The sequence below is a fragment of the Argentina anserina genome, chromosome 2 (genome assembly GCF_933775445.1).
Source record: "Argentina anserina chromosome 2, drPotAnse1.1, whole genome shotgun sequence".
NCBI classification, from domain to species: domain Eukaryota; kingdom Viridiplantae; phylum Streptophyta; class Magnoliopsida; order Rosales; family Rosaceae; genus Argentina; species Argentina anserina.
In genome coordinates, this window is record NC_065873.1 from 29884797 (window position 1) to 29900244 (window position 15448).

The window sequence follows — 15448 nt, forward strand, 5'->3', positions numbered from 1 at the left end:
ATCACTCTGTTGAGGCTACACTTTTGTTCATTCGTGCACCTTATCACATTCTTTCAATTTTGGTATGATTCTTAATCCAATATTGCTAGTCAATTTTTTTAAACCAGCACTGCTGATGTGAAAAACTCCTGTCATGGATTTATAACCATATCCAAGAAGGTGAAAAGATCAAAGGATGCAGCAGCATTGCAAGTTATAGAGGTTACATCGCGTCACTAACATAGTAAATTACTTGTATCAAGTTAAGCTGTAGAAATTCTCAGAAGAAATAATAATATTTGCATCCCTTCTCAGTACAACTATAGAGATTATCTTTCATGATTGATATAGTAACATGAACGGATCTATGCAACTGATCACACAGTTGCACGGTTGCACCTATCAAAGTATCAATTACAATTAGGTGTATATGGCAGGAAGTTTTGCTACGCGGTCAACTCTCTACTAACATGTTCAGTCAAATATCTCCTGTATCTCCTGAGTATAAGCTTGATGATTGAGGCTCTTCCTATCAAGTAACAAATGGCACAAACACTGCTTATTAAATACCTGCATGGGCCTTCGCATTCGCCTCCCCCCTCATCAATCACCATACAATCTCTGAAGTGTAAACTTCTGAAGAGATATCCAAATGAAGTACATGGCTATGATTCGATGTACTTCCATTGCTCATACCTCTGTTCTATGAATCATCTCCACCTCATTTTACTTCTTTTTCAGCACTTGCAAGCATATAAACTCCAATCCCACAACCTATTCCTTTACATTTCACTCCTACTCATCATACTCCCACTTGGAGATACGATGATGACCACCCTGTTCACCATGGCCTTGTTCTGCCATTCTTGCGTCAAGCCAATCAATTTGTGTTTTAACCCATGGAGGATCATTTGGGCTCAGCCAGAGAGCTTCATCCATATGTTTGTGCTTAAAATCTGGTTGTCTTGGATTCAACTTTTTCTTCCTGTTATCCCACCAATCATATGGATTGGCAAAAAAAACTTGCCATAAGTGAAGGCGTTCCCTATGCTTCTCCAAACCAGTTTCACCTATGAAGTCACAAGGATATGACATTTTTCATTGAAGGAAGACACGCAAAGCACAAGAAAACCCATCACATTGCAAGAAAACAACATTCTATGTAAAAAGAAAACATTGTAGCTCTTCATATTGTAAGAGGCTGTAACATAACATAAAGATGGCAGTACCTCCATTAGATTGTGGTTTCTCAAGATTTTCGGGCCTCGGTCCTTGTCCCTGTCGTGTCACGTAATTCAACTCCTTCACAACTAACTACAGGCAAAATCAGATCATTAGCAATGTCTCCGGTACAAATGGAAGAAGCAAGAAGCAATTTTAAAAGGGTTGGGAGCAGTTCTAAGTTCGTTAAGCGTGCTACCTCATGGTACAGACTGCAGCTCCCATTGGGATCATTCTTTGTGTAAGAACTTAGATGACCTGAGACATAAATGAAATCATTCGGTTTCGAATGTTTGAATAGATAGAGGCGATTTCGGAGTTGGTTGGTTGGGCGACGGAAGTAGGAGACGAAAGGCCTTCATATGGTGGTGATCGGAGTTTGGAGGCGGCGGGGTTCTGGCGGGGTTTTCGGAGCAGTTCCCGCGTTCTGATTTTGTAGCTGTCTGTGACCCACTGTTACACGGGCTAGTTTCTCTCAAGAAAAATAAAGAAGAACTAGTTGGGCCTAGAAAATTCTATTTTGGGCTTTACGATTTTCAATTGTATTAACCAGTTATTGTGCTTGTTTGGGCTTCTACCTAGTCCATATATTATGTTGGTTGACTTGGTTTAGGGAGGGTAAGTTAAAAACTTAAATGTTTAACTCCATAATATATGGACTAGTTTTGAGTTTGACAGTTTGATTTGGTTGAGGATCAAACAGTGGGTTTGTTAATGTAATAAGTGTGTTTAAGAATTCTTAAAAGGGACCATTGCTTCTTAAAAGTGTAGAACAATATTCTTAAACAAGAAGGGAATGAAGCATCCTGATGATAATAGTGGGATGCTACCTGATGTCCAATATTAGAAAGAAAATAGAGATTGGTGTTAAAGAAAAGAAATAAATGAGTGAGAATATTCATGCCTAGCTTAGCTGGGCGGACGTTGAGATTGACGACGACTCGACTGAGGCTGATGCACTCGAGTACGTAAACATTGTGTCCCGAAAATCTCAACGTAGACAAAAACATAAAATGTCAAAACTGTGTTAGGAATATGGGAATGAGAGAAACACAACAGTATAATAACACGGCATTAGTAAGACTACCAGTGCGGTTTCAGCTGCTGCTTCTGCCTCGCAAGAATCTCATCTCTATCAGTCACGTTGACAAAGTCTCCTCTCCAACCCACGTACGCCTTTGCAGTACGCACACGGCGCATCATGCAGTAGATCTCGTCAACACTCTTCATTTTCTTCCTTAAACTCTCTCTTTTAATTTTATTTTATTTTATTTTTGGGTTGGTTCAAGAAAATAAAAACCAAAGGATAACCAGAAGGTCGTCGATCTCCATTGACATTGTAAACACACAGCAACAAGGGAGGGAGGGAGAGAGAGAGAGAGACGCTCACACGCGCATTGTTCTTACTGGATGACTTGGACGTCTCCTCCTCCACCATCTTCATCATCATCATCAACACCTCCAACAGGGATCAAGTTCTATCACTCAGGTCGGTTTCCGCTTCTTTCTCATCAAAGTATAGTAGTAGCTTTAAGATGAGCTCTGCAATGAGGTTTCAATTCCCAGGTCTTACCTCAACAAAGCTAAGTACGTATTGACCATAAACAATTCCATATGTTTGAATTATTTCGAGTAAAGTAAACCACCTTTATATAAACCAAGAAACTACCGAGCTCTTTCCCCCCGTCGATGACTCATTTTGATATATTAAGACCAAGCCTTCTGATATTTTCAACCGACGGCTTCAACCACAACCACACCACCACCGCCACCACCTGCCACCCCCTCCCACCTCCCCTCATGCCTTCTTCTTCTCCTTATTCTTCTCCATCCCATCAAAAGCCATCTTCTTCTTCTTTCTGTTCAACTCCTTCCTCAGCTCTGAGACCGGAGATCAGCAGAAGCGGCAGCGATGTAAACAGCCCGCGGCGGCTCACGCGCCAGGTGAATCTGCGCTACATCAGCAACCAGGATCTTAACTCGTACGTTGTCCCGGAAAAGTCTCGCTCTTCGCCTGCCTCGCCTGAGTATTCGACCCGTCAATCACGCTCTCAGAGTGGCGAGTCAAACCCGCCGATTTCGCGCTCACCCAGGGGCGAGTCAGCCCCGAGTTCTCGGTCTTCGGTGGGTGACTCGGCCCGCAAGTCATGCTCTTCTCCTTCTCTGGTTGCTGGGCCTCAAGTCCCACACCCCTTGCCGCTCCCGGAATTTGCGATGAGCAACCGGAGAACCGAGTGCGCCGCCAAAGTTAACAACTTCTTCAGTCATGTGGGGGTTGGCAGGTAACTCATTTTGCTTTTCTGTTATTTCTGTTATTCCAATTTTCTGAGTTCATTGGCTGTATGCTTGCCTTAGTGTAACACTGAAAGCTTTAACTGAACTGAACAATCTAACTGATTAGGAAAAGTGCGGACCACATGCCCACAACTTCGTCGTCGTCGGCGGCAAAATGTTGCAAGAATCGCCGGCAAGATGTAAATAATTCCGGCGGGGGTGGCGGTGGGGGCTTTCATTTCAACTTGGGGTTGAATGTTCAATCTAGGACTAATGTGAAGAGTGCTCCATATACTGTGCCTCTAAGCCCACAAAGAGCACAAACGATGGACTGTTTGCCTTCATATTCGTCACATGTTGGAGCCAACAACTATAACAGGGGAATGGGAGTGGGAGTGTCACCGGAGGCTATATTTGAACGTGAATCCTACAACTTGAGCAGGAGTGCTCCAACCAGTGTTTTGTCAAGTCCTGCAGTTAGCCCCCGCAGATCAAACGTTGCGGATCCTTTTCATATGTTCATGCCTCAACATGATCAGTATCACGATAATGGTGCTACCTTTCCCTCGTTGTTGTTGTCGCCAGAGAAACCTACACCTGCACTTAGTCCAGCTCATTCTCCACTTCACAGCCCTACGCCTCGGAGTCCACGCTACAGCCCCAATTGTTCGAACTATGACAATAATAGTCTTGCCACTGCTCACCCGTTGCCTCTGCCTCCTGGAGCCTCAGTACCAACACAGCCGCCAGCTGCCATTATGCATCAAAATATAGCACCTATAGCACCCAATGTAGCCGTATCATCGATGAAAGGTCAATGGCAGAAGGGGAAGCTTATCGGACGGGGTACCTTTGGTAGTGTCTATATTGCAACCAACCGGTATGCTTGTCTCTACAAATGTTTGTATTGGTTTTCTGGACTTTGTTTGCAATGACCTTTATTTTCTTCCTGCTGATTAATTCTTCTAAATGTGTTTCAGAGAAACAGGAGCCTTGTGTGCTATGAAGGAAGTTGATTTTTTTCCTGATGATCCCAAATGTGCTGAAAGTATAAAGCAGTTGGAGCAGGTCCTTTTCTGCTTTCCTTTATTGGTTTTTTCATTCACAGGACAGCTGCAATTATTTATTGTTATACGCCCTTAGATCTATGCTAGCTACCTAAATTGCTTATATTAGGGAAGTTTAGTATGTATTCAGACCGGCTCACTTTTCTCTTTCAATTTGGTTATCAATCATAGGAAACTAAGTAAAGGAACGGTGTTTGACATGTGTGTGTGTGTGTGTGTGTATGGATATATATAAGAGCGCAAGTTCAAAACTACCATGCTGGTTCTGTGGCTCTTTTTCATGTTGAATACAAACCATTCTAGCTCCACAGTCAGTATAATTGTGTAGGAACCTGTGTCCAGCTTGGTACTAATTGTCGTTCACAAAGTTAAGTACAGCTGTGCTAAACTGCCCCATTGGGAATTCTATAATAAATTGATAATCATAATCATCATAGACCAATGATCTCCACAACATGCAACGGTGCTTATGAGTGGTCTCTTGCAGGAAATTAAAGTCCTCCGCACACTAAAGCATCCAAATATTGTGCAGTACTATGGTAGTGAAGTGGTGAGAATCTAATTATATACTTAACTGTTCTACATATTATTAAAGACTAATGCATACAAGTTTACTGAGTTTGGAAGTCATGTTTGTGCCACTGCAGATTGATGATCATTTCTACATATATTTAGAATATGTACACCCTGGGTCCATTAATAATTATGTCCGAGACCATATTGGAGCTATGACGGAATCCGTAGTTCGCAATTTCACTCGCCATATCCTCCATGGGCTGGCTTATTTGCATGACACGAAGACAATTCACAGGTGACAATAATGTTAAGAGTAGACTGCTTGGACACCAGCAATATGTTCTAATATCACTTATCTAAAAGGAGTTTGTTACTCAATAACTGAAAATAATTTCAACCTTAGGGAAACTATTATGCTTGGTAAAATGGAGAATATTGATATGTTCTCAATGTATTTGGTCAAAACAGGAGTCAGAAAGTTTGCAGAATCAAATTACATTCTTTGTTTAAACTTTATTGATTGAAGTTTGATGATTGTGCCCAGGGATATAAAAGGTGCAAATTTGCTTGTCGACGCATCAGGCGTTGTCAAACTTGCCGACTTTGGAATGGCAAAACATGTGAGTAATTTCATAAACACATTAATGTGCTTATCAATATAACAAATGCATCAATGAACTTGTGTTGCACATTCTGAGAGGCATAGTATCTTGAGAGATTCATCCTTGATTAATTTTAGTTGATGTAATTGTCTCTTGTACTATAAGTTATATTGAGTCCTTTTTGTGTTATAATCATATATACAATCCCGTTTTTGCATTACTTCTCTGTGTTCTTATGCAATTTACCTTTTTTATTTCAGCTTGGTGCACATTCATATAATCTTTCTTTGAAGGGCAGTCCATACTGGATGGCTCCTGAGGTAATAACATCACCATTATCTTATAAAGTTCTGTAGGTTGTCTGTTCACACTATACATAGGAGAAGCCTTATTTATTTGCTGTGCAGGTCATAAAGGCTGTCATACAGAATGATGGAGATCCTAATCTTGCTTTGGCTGTTGATATATGGAGTTTGGGTTGCACCATTATTGAGATGTTCAATGGAAAACCGCCTTGGAGTGAATTTGAAGGGGTAAATACTAAACTTGAAGTACTCCAATGCTCCATTCGAGCAACTAATATATTGGTTTTCTCTTTAATGTTATCTTGTGTTCTTTGTGTCAGCCACAAGCTATGTTCAAGGTTCTGCACAGAACCCCGGATATACCAGAAAAATTATCTCCAGAAGGAAAAGAATTCCTCAATTTTTGCTTCAAAAGGAACCCGGCAGAAAGGCCATCAGCCAAGAAGCTACTTGATCATCCTTTTGTACGGAGTTCAAATGACCAAAATGTCTCATCCTCCACTCGGGCTTTTTCTCTGGTAAATCTTACGGTAAGGATATATTCATTTGTATTTTGTTTCGGTTTACAATAAATGCTCGAATCTGATAAGTACTGAACAACATAATTTGACTCAATCTCCTACCGGCTATAAAGTAAAAGATCAGAAGCAAAGCATTAAACTAATAACAAAGCATTCATGGTTGGGAAAGTTGATATGCTTCGTGTCTGCACTATTGTAGTACCCCAAGGGACCATATTAAGGAAAAACTTAGTTGAGTGCTGGTTCGTCCGCGCACGTCTAATTGAGAGGTGAAAGAAGAGCCTGGATCCTAGAAGATGATCCATCCATGTCCGTGGCTGCAGCCCTTGTTCAAAATTCAAGCATCCTGCAATTCCCATTTGTCTGATTTGAACCACTATACTTCTGCTATGGCGCAATCATAATCATGATTGATGGTTCTGGATGAAATGCATGGTGCAGCTGATTTGAGATTTTCCATTGCCTATTTTATCATCATGCAGTGGGATTCATATTCGGATGCACCTGCTTATATGACTATCATCAAGTTGAAAATTTGCACATAACACGAAGGGTTCATCATGTATCATCCTCGAGGAGATAACTGATCTGACTGAGTAGATAGCTAAAACCTGTATTCTGTAGGAAGATAGATACATGTTGCACATAGATGGGTGTAGTCATCTTAATCTGTAAAAAATTGATTTGTATGGGTTCACAAAAGAAACAAATCTCGACTTATTTTGCGAATGGTAATCTTCATTACAAAGTACAAATCGATCATTATTTCAATCTGAATTAGCTTCAACACCATTACCGTCAATGTTTACCAATAACCAGGTATTATAAGTTTCAGGGCAACTGTACTGCTTTCCATGAAATCTCATCATAAGTTTCATTGTAATCCTACATCTCAGAATTCTTGCAAAGGAAAGATATCATTCAATCATCTCTAATAATTAGATAACACAATTCCCTGCATTTAGGACAACATGGAGAACAGAATTCAAAAAAAAAAAAAACTTCTTCAAGAGGGAAAACTTTGTCAATTTCCTCATCAATTTTGGTATTTGTCAATCTGGTAGTGACTTTATGTTCATCATAGTAATTTTTTTTAATAAAGAAAAGAAAAGTTTTCCTTCATGTGGTTTTTTATTCGGAATGAAAAGACCCGTCATTTTTAGCCCAAATCAAATCCAAGGCCATCTCCATTCTACGCTCACTTCTCAGTAGCCTGAAGACCTCACCCACCGTCAAATTAGGGGGCCACCGGAATCAATAAAATTCCGACAGGTTTGGGAATTCAAACCTACAAGGGTCAAATTGCTGGATGGGGAAGCCTCTCTGCTACGGTACTCCTCATCCTTGTTTGAACGAGTTTCTAAATTTCATGAACTCCTTATAGTTTCCATGGAAGTGTTTGATAATATCATCATCCTTCATCACCCAGATGCAGGAAACCCACTAGTTTCTGAAGCTCTAATCGATAAGATCCACGGCGTTTTCTCTCATGGCCTCCATTTCGCATCACCAGTCTCCTCCCTCAGAACCAATGAACTCCATTTGGTAAAAATAAAATAAAAATCTCATCTTTCGCTGTTTTTACTCTTTCCAATTTTACTGCTTTTTGGGTAATTACATTCAAGAGCAGAGTTTACTGCTCCAACATTCATCAAAGGTTTGATTTTTGGTTTACTTTGGGTTCAAGGTTCGAAGTGTGCTACAAATGTTACAAGGATATTCTAGTTCACTGTTTTACTGGGACATCAATGCAAATTCTTTTCAAACCAAAACTGGGATATATGTTAATCACTTGTCTCAAGCAAGTCTTCAAGCCCTTGTCAGTCAGTTCATGTACGCTGCTACTTGCTTGCAACTGGTAGAAGTTCTAGTGAACAGAGTGGAGAAATCTACGAGATTTCCACCGCCTACTTTGAGGGCTTTTGTGTGTTCTGTTTCTGCTTGGCTTAAGGTATGCTGGCATTCAGTTCATTGAGTGACATTTGGTAGCTTCTTGTTTTCATTATTGGTCGTTTACCAGTCATGTTTCTGTTTGGATAGAGATGGCGTGACATTGCTTTGAAGGAGGAAGTGAGGATATGCAAAGATGAGAGTGGAACTACTCCTACATTGTTGGGATTGGCCAGCTCCTTATCTAGGTTTGTAAGATGTTTGCTTGAAATTCCTTATTAGAATTGGTAATATCAGTGGTTCTTGCTGTTTTATTCCTTGTTATCTACATGCATTCAGCTGCTTGATTCACATTTCTATTGATATCTTCAGGCAATAGATGTCACTGATGACAATTTATTGATATTAGTCTATGCTCAGGTGCGGAGTCTCTGTTGCAAATAGTGCATAGTGCCGTTCCCCAAGTGTATTTTGAGTCCAATCCTTCTCTTTCTGCTGCTGAGTTGACTGTTCATGTCCTTGACTACCTTTACAAGAAATTAGATGGAGCGTGCCTTGTCCGAGGTGGTGAGGTTGTGACTGCAGCAATTTTACATTGTTATGCCTTTAATCTATTAAGCATCTTTCACCTGCTACTGTGATCCAAATTCTGAACTTGTGTCTATTTCAGGACGAAAATTACCAGATGTTACTTTATTTGTTTATTGGAAGTATATTGCCATACATTGAGGGTCTTGATTCTTGGCTTTTTGAAGGGACACTTGATGATCCCTATGAGGAGGTAATAGCTATGTCCCATGTGAGATCCTGGGTGTCAGTTCTGTTTATATTTGTTTATATCCTGCAAGTAAGTACAGGGTGAAATATCGTACTTCTATATTGCAAACCAGTTGTTGTGGTTACAGTTTCTCATACAGTTTGTGTAGGCATATATATTTGCATAATACGTGTGTCTGTGTATATTCATGCTGAACACTTCCATACCCTTGCAGATGTTCTTCTGTGCTAATAGAGCAGTTTCTGTTGATAAGGATGACTTCTGGGAGAAGAGCTATCTATTGCGGCAAGTGCGGTGTCATCTCTTAGATGTTGGGCGTGCTGCTCCATCGTGTGCCAGCGATCATGCATCTGTAATCAATGATAAAAAAGGTGTGGGTCAGAAGGAATCCATCTCATGTCCGTTGTTTATCAAGGACATAGCTAAGTCAATCGTTTCTGCTGGAAAATCATTACAGCTGATCCGGCATGTTCCTATAACTACTTCTGGTGAAGGAAATTGCTTTGGGATTGATGGTTTTGGCAATTCAAATAAGGGCGTGGACCGTGGGGAGAGCATTGCAGGTTTAACTTTGTCAGAAGTTTTTTGCGTTTCATTAGCAGGTCTTGTAGGACATGGCGACCATATCTTTCAGTATATTGCAAGTAATCAAATACTAGGATGTGATGATGGTGTAATTGAATCACTAAGAAGCTCAGAAAAAACTTGGTGTAAGTTCTTAGTTGATACGCTGTTGGAAAAAAGGTTGATTGAAACCAAGTCTGCGCATGGGGATGGAAAATCATTTCCTGGTGGAAAAGAAGAGAGCATGTTTGTAGATTTGGTAGAGAAATTGACCCTCTCAAGATCCCTCTGTCAAGAAAATCCAGTTACAACAGTCTGCCAAAAGTTCCTTTCTAAGAATGGGGATGCGTGGAAAACCTTGAATTTTTCTGAAAACTTTAGCCTGCCTTCTCTAAATGATGAAGTTCTACGAAATGCTATATTTGGCGGGGAGAGCGGATCAACTTCTTCAGCTAACGGAACCAACTATACATTTGGTTTTCGGTTTGGTGAATCTGAACATAATCGTTCACAAGACGACTCAAAAATGTTACAAATGGTGTTTCCTTTTCCCACTCTTCTTCCTTCTTTTCAGGTATGGTTGATGAATAGTCTGAGAATGTATATACATTATGTTTAGGTGTGTATTTTTATTGTTATTCCTTCACAACAGGATGATCTCCGCATGTCAGAGCTCTTACCTTTCCAGAAAAATAGCACCCTTTCATCTAGAGTTCTTCCTTGGATTCAATATTTTGAACCGAGAAGTACTCCACTTCCCGTGATTATAGTGCAGGAATGTCTTACTGCATACATTCAGAAGCAGGTTAAAAGCTCAAGCCCATTGACAGAAGTTAAAGTTTTCGCTGTAATTAATCCTTATGATGTGATAGTTTGAAATATTTTCTATTGTAGGTCGATTGTATTGGCAGGCATGTATTGTCAAAATTGATGAATGATTGGAAATTGATGGATGAACTAGCAGTGTTGCGTGCCATTTACTTGTTAGGGTCAGGTATCAATCTTATTTGTTGAATCTCTGATATCCTGGTCTATCAACAGGGATCTCAGAATACTTGACATGTGTTGCTACTCAGGTGATCTACTACAGCACTTCTTGACCGTTATTTTCAATAAGCTGGATAAAGGAGAAACATGGGACGATGATTTCGAGTTAAACACTATATTGCAGGTATAGTTTACTTTATCCAGTGTAGTGCTGTGTATACCTTTTTGGCCCCCTGTTCAATAATACTTTCTCCACTAATGGGGGCCATATCTCATTTTGGCTTAAAAGGATTCTAATTCAGTTGGGTTTTACGTTGACCTAAAATGAGTGCCATCAAATACCTTTAGCTTTTGTTTTCTCTTCATGGTCTTTAGATAATGTTGTTTGTGGCCTGCCTTCCTTCTCTTCATATTTTTAACATGGTAATCTATGTCTTATTCATTTTAGGAATCTATCAGAAACTCTGCTGATGGTGTGCTCCTAAGTGTTCCTGATTCATTGGTTGTATCCCTCTCCAAAACTCAAGATGTGAACAGCAATGAGCAGCCTAGTATGGCTTCCCTTCCATCAACTCCTCGTAAAAGTCGTGCTAACAGCTTTGGAATGGATGGACTCGATCTACTGCAATTTACATACAAGGTACACTCATGGTTATGATAGTCATCTTTCATCATGTTGCCCATTGCAACCACTCTAAACTTTTTTTTTGTTTTGATTGTCAGGTCTCTTGGCCACTTGAACTTATTGCAAATGCAGATGCCATCAAGAAATATAATCAAGTAATTTCAGATCATGTTTTACATTAATCATCTAGCTCTTGGTATCGTTATTCTCTGATTCTTTTAAATTGTATGCAGGTCATGGGATTCTTGCTGAAGGTTAAGCGAGCAAAGTTTGTACTGGATAAAGCTCGGAGATGGATGTGGAAGGTTAGCTTTTCTAGCTTATAGATACATTTTTGTATTGTTTCTTGAACCACTGAACATGTGCGATTTGAAGGTCAATCATGACAGTGATCATCTCCTTGTTCTAATGACTTTGACACATGCAGGGTAGAGGCAGGGCTGCAAACAGCTATAAGCATCACTGGTTAGTGGAGCAGAAACTTCTCCATTTTGTTGATGCATTTCACCAGTATGTGATGGACAGAGTGAGTGTTTTTTTTTCTTTTTCTGTTCTTTCCTTTTCTTTTCATTTCTCCTGTATTTTTATATTACAAATTATTTTTTCTACTTTCTACTATCTGCAACCATTGTATTATTTCTTTTTAACTGTTTGCCCGAGTTGTAGATCAATAACTAACGTGTTGAATGCAGGTGTATCACAATGCATGGCGCGAACTTTGTGAAGGTATGGCTGCCTCTCGTTCTTTGGATGAAGTCATAGAAGTACATGAATTGTACTTGTTGACAATTCAGCGACAGTGTTTTGTAGTTCCAGATAAGCTGGTAGGTAGTGTCTTTGTTTGAGAGCTTACAACCCCTTTTATAGTTGTTGAATAAGATCCTCTGTTGGAACAAAGCTGAATTTTGAGAACTTGCTCTCTTTTGTATCAGTGGGCTCTCATTGCAACCAGAATAAACAACATTTTGGGTTTAGCCTTGGACTTTTACTCTATACAGCTGACACTTAGTGGTGGAGCAGTTTCTGCAATCAAGGCCAAATGTGAAATGGAAGTTGACCGCATTGAGAAACAGTTTGATGACTGCATTGCTTTCCTGCTCAGAGTAAGTTTCTTTGTTTCTAAGCGTTCTGTTTTAAGATCCAACTGTTAAAAATTTGCATCTAATGTGCTGCATGCCCTGATTATGCAGGTACTCTCATTCAAACTTAATGTAGGACACTTTCCTCATTTAGCAGATTTGGTTACTAGGATCAACTACAACCACTTTTACATGTCCGGTACTGGAAATTTAAGGACTCTCCAAAGCTCTGAAAATGTTACTTCCAGACTGGGAAAAGCTTTTTTAGGTAGAACAGACTGATTAGTGATTACATTATGATTATATATCCCTTGTGCCCTTTCATATTTCATCTGAGTATGGTATGAAGTAAACAGTTTCCCCCATGAGATGCATGTATCATCAAATAGAACAATAGACCAAAATGGGTGTGACACAGCTAAAGCAATCTCTTGTTTCACTTCCGCTCAGCTCTGGGTTTAGATTGCCCGTGAAATCTTTAACCCGATTCTCTACTTTTTCAAAACATCTGCATTTCATTGTATTCTACGATCCCTAATTCGCACAATTACAGATCAAAGCACAAAGGACTCTGAATCTCTTCAATCCGTGCTTTTGATTTCGCACTGCGTTGGTGCAAATTTCAACTATGTTGGAAATTCCGAAAGAGAGGACTCTTAAGGGATGCCAGGAAAATAAGCACTTTTAGCACAAGTTATGGAAAGTAGTACAGTCACTTCTCTGTTCATCAAGGTAAGAATATAAGATTGCTGTTTATGACTCCCCCTATAATTGATGATCCGGAACAAGCAAGCATTTCCTTTAATTCAACTATACATTTGTAGACTGAATCAAATAAAAGAACAAAAGTTACTCATGATGACTGAATTTAGACTTGTAGAGACTTGTAGAGAATGCTCCAAAGTCCAAAATTGATTCAGCTTATTCTTTTGCTGGGACGCTTCATCTTCAGAAGATGAGAGAGACCTGCTAATACATGTAATCGACTATTTGGTATACCAGTCTTTGCCAGTGCCCTCCCCTTCTTGTCCAGTAACACAAAGCAGGGCACATATCTAATGTCATAATGCAGGAGCTGCAATCAAGAGAAAACTAATCAGCCAGAAATTCTACTAGGTATTGTTTGACTTCAAGTAGAGCTGAACTTGGAATTAAAGAAGATAACTCATCTCCAATAAATTAGAATTAAAATGGAAAACAACGTATGAAAAGGCAACAGCATCGCCAATGCAAAATGATGTTTGTACCAACTATAAACAGATGATTTAAGATCAACTCAACATTAGCACCTCCCACACTAGTTCAACACCTTGGACCACTAACACGACTATGAATTGATGAATGCCCCCCAAAATCCCAAATAATCACTTGAATTGCAGCACAAACAATTTCCATAAATCTACAATGATATTTTAGCCTCAAGAAACAAAAAAAAATTATATATAAAAAATAATAGAGAAATCAGAACCACCAAGCCAGGATGAGGCTCAAAGGTATTTCATTAAAAAATTAGAATTAGCATATAATTAACTTTAATCCCGTAGCACTTCCTTTAGAATATATACTAGCTTCCAGGTAGCAAATAACATAACATAGAGTCATAGACACTGCAATATTCCCCCAGAATTACGGCGAGAATTCTACAAGATCAGGCTACTATTGTATGAACTGATTAGGACCTCAAAACAACAAATGCAAAGAATTGGATGATACAAAATCTTAAAAAATAAGGTACCTCGGGCAGCCATTTGTCATTCTCTGCATCTGCCATAACAATGTTAAGCCAGTCTGAGTTCCTATGCTCAACCTCCACTACAGAATTAAGTAAAGAATTGCACAGCCTGCATTTGGGTGAGTAAAACTCAAGCATGGTAGCCTCTTTCTCACTTGCCAACGCGGACGCAAATGCTCGAAGCTCTGCCTCCCCCTGCTCTTGGGGACTCATGACTGTTTTTGCCTTCAGAGTCTTGATTTGGTTGGTTCTTGAATCCAACTGCAAGGGCTTGGAAACTGACCGGACGAAATTGCATGCAGCGGAGCCAAGACTTTGCATAGATCTAAATAGCCAAGGACCCTCAAAGGTGCAAACACTAGGAGTATTACTCTGAGTATTCTGGTTCATGTCCCATGGCCATTTTAGGCAAAACAAAGGCTGTTTGGGAATGGAGCTCATATGTGTGTCCAAATTAATCAGCTTTCTGAATTAAGCAACCTCCCAAGTAGACACAGTGTCAGTGAATTTCAAACCCTACAGAATTCAGGAAAGGATAGAACACATAAGGAACACAGGTCACTTTTCTACACTTGGTGAATGTCAATTTTACTTATGAAATACTTGAATTGAAGGTTTAGCATTAGGTCCGGGCCATGTGTCTGCAAATTCAAAGCTGGTAAAGGATTCAAATTCCTATTTTAATGAAAACTAGATGGAGATTTCTGGTGCTTTATCTAATAATCTAGCTGATGATAGAAAGCAAAACCCCCTTGATAAGAAATTGGAGGAAATCAAAGAACACAGATTTTAAAAGTTTCAGAATAAAAGTACCTCATAGTATCAACGACGCAATCGCTTGGCCCCGAACAACACAAACGTTCTCAGAGTGTTGCCGGCGGCGAGAGACAGGTGTACTAGGAATTGCTTCTTACAAAGTACGGCACAGTAGTGGCACAGGCGTTGGTTTTACTTCGGTCGTTTTGGGCTCAATAAAGCGGCCCATTTTTAACCAAATATTTAAAATATTTATCTCAGAGTTTCTAGAGTTGTATATAGATTAGAGTTTTTTTCACCAACAGTCCTTCAACTCTGGTGTACCTACCAATGTGATACCTCAACTCTTAATCGTACCAATGTGATACCCAGACTCTAGTATTGCTATCATTGAAGTACTTCCGTTAGTTTTTTTCAACTTTTCCGTTATCTTGGTGACGTGGCAAGTACGTGAGGCCCACAAAGAGGGTTAAAAGACAAAATTAACCTCATCTGAGAGGAGCAATGTTTTTCCCGCCCTTTACCTTGAGAAAGACACCCAACAATTCCAAT

The 15448-nt window shown here is 39.7% G+C and overlaps 4 protein-coding genes across 5 annotated transcripts; 2 read left to right on the forward strand and 2 right to left on the reverse strand.

Annotated features, from left to right (window-relative positions):
• Positions 1–718: 718 nt before the first annotated feature.
• Positions 719–2430, reverse strand: LOC126784360 (protein OSB1, mitochondrial). Its single transcript, XM_050509822.1, has 4 exons — positions 2288–2430; positions 1400–1556; positions 1209–1293; positions 719–1049 (listed from the first exon to the last, which is right to left on the reverse strand). Exons 1-4 carry the CDS (start codon positions 2428–2430, stop codon positions 775–777), a joined length of 660 nt encoding a protein of 219 aa, XP_050365779.1. The 3' UTR covers positions 719–774.
• A 71-nt stretch (positions 2431–2501) lies between these two features.
• Positions 2502–7240, forward strand: LOC126783472 (mitogen-activated protein kinase kinase kinase 5-like). Its single transcript, XM_050508947.1, has 10 exons — positions 2502–3482; positions 3602–4354; positions 4455–4542; positions 5029–5091; positions 5189–5352; positions 5602–5677; positions 5920–5979; positions 6067–6192; positions 6285–6494; positions 6685–7240. The coding sequence occupies exons 1-10, from the start codon at positions 2890–2892 to the stop codon at positions 6703–6705; spliced, it is 2154 nt and encodes a 717-aa protein (XP_050364904.1). The 5' UTR covers positions 2502–2889; the 3' UTR covers positions 6706–7240.
• A 405-nt stretch (positions 7241–7645) lies between these two features.
• Positions 7646–12842, forward strand: LOC126782071 (uncharacterized). Of its 2 annotated transcripts, XM_050507231.1 has the most exons (17): positions 7646–7816; positions 7915–8030; positions 8173–8436; positions 8526–8623; positions 8785–8947; positions 9046–9156; positions 9368–10291; positions 10370–10522; positions 10612–10711; positions 10794–10888; positions 11153–11344; positions 11428–11484; positions 11563–11634; positions 11757–11855; positions 12022–12153; positions 12262–12432; positions 12520–12842. In XM_050507231.1, the coding sequence occupies exons 1-17, from the start codon at positions 7795–7797 to the stop codon at positions 12688–12690; spliced, it is 2940 nt and encodes a 979-aa protein (XP_050363188.1). In that variant the 5' UTR covers positions 7646–7794; the 3' UTR covers positions 12691–12842. The 2 variants fall into 2 exon arrangements, with proteins under 2 accessions (XP_050363188.1, XP_050363189.1); XM_050507232.1 differs by lacking the exons at positions 7646–7816; positions 7915–8030 and having other exon boundaries at positions 8288–8436; positions 8796–8947; positions 12520–12841.
• A 223-nt stretch (positions 12843–13065) lies between these two features.
• On the reverse strand, positions 13066–15041 carry LOC126784432 (uncharacterized). Its single transcript, XM_050509894.1, has 3 exons — positions 14954–15041; positions 14144–14656; positions 13066–13483 (listed from the first exon to the last, which is right to left on the reverse strand). The coding sequence occupies exons 2-3, from the start codon at positions 14579–14581 to the stop codon at positions 13325–13327; spliced, it is 597 nt and encodes a 198-aa protein (XP_050365851.1). The 5' UTR covers positions 14582–14656; positions 14954–15041; the 3' UTR covers positions 13066–13324.
• Between the last annotated feature and the right edge of the window lie 407 nt (positions 15042–15448).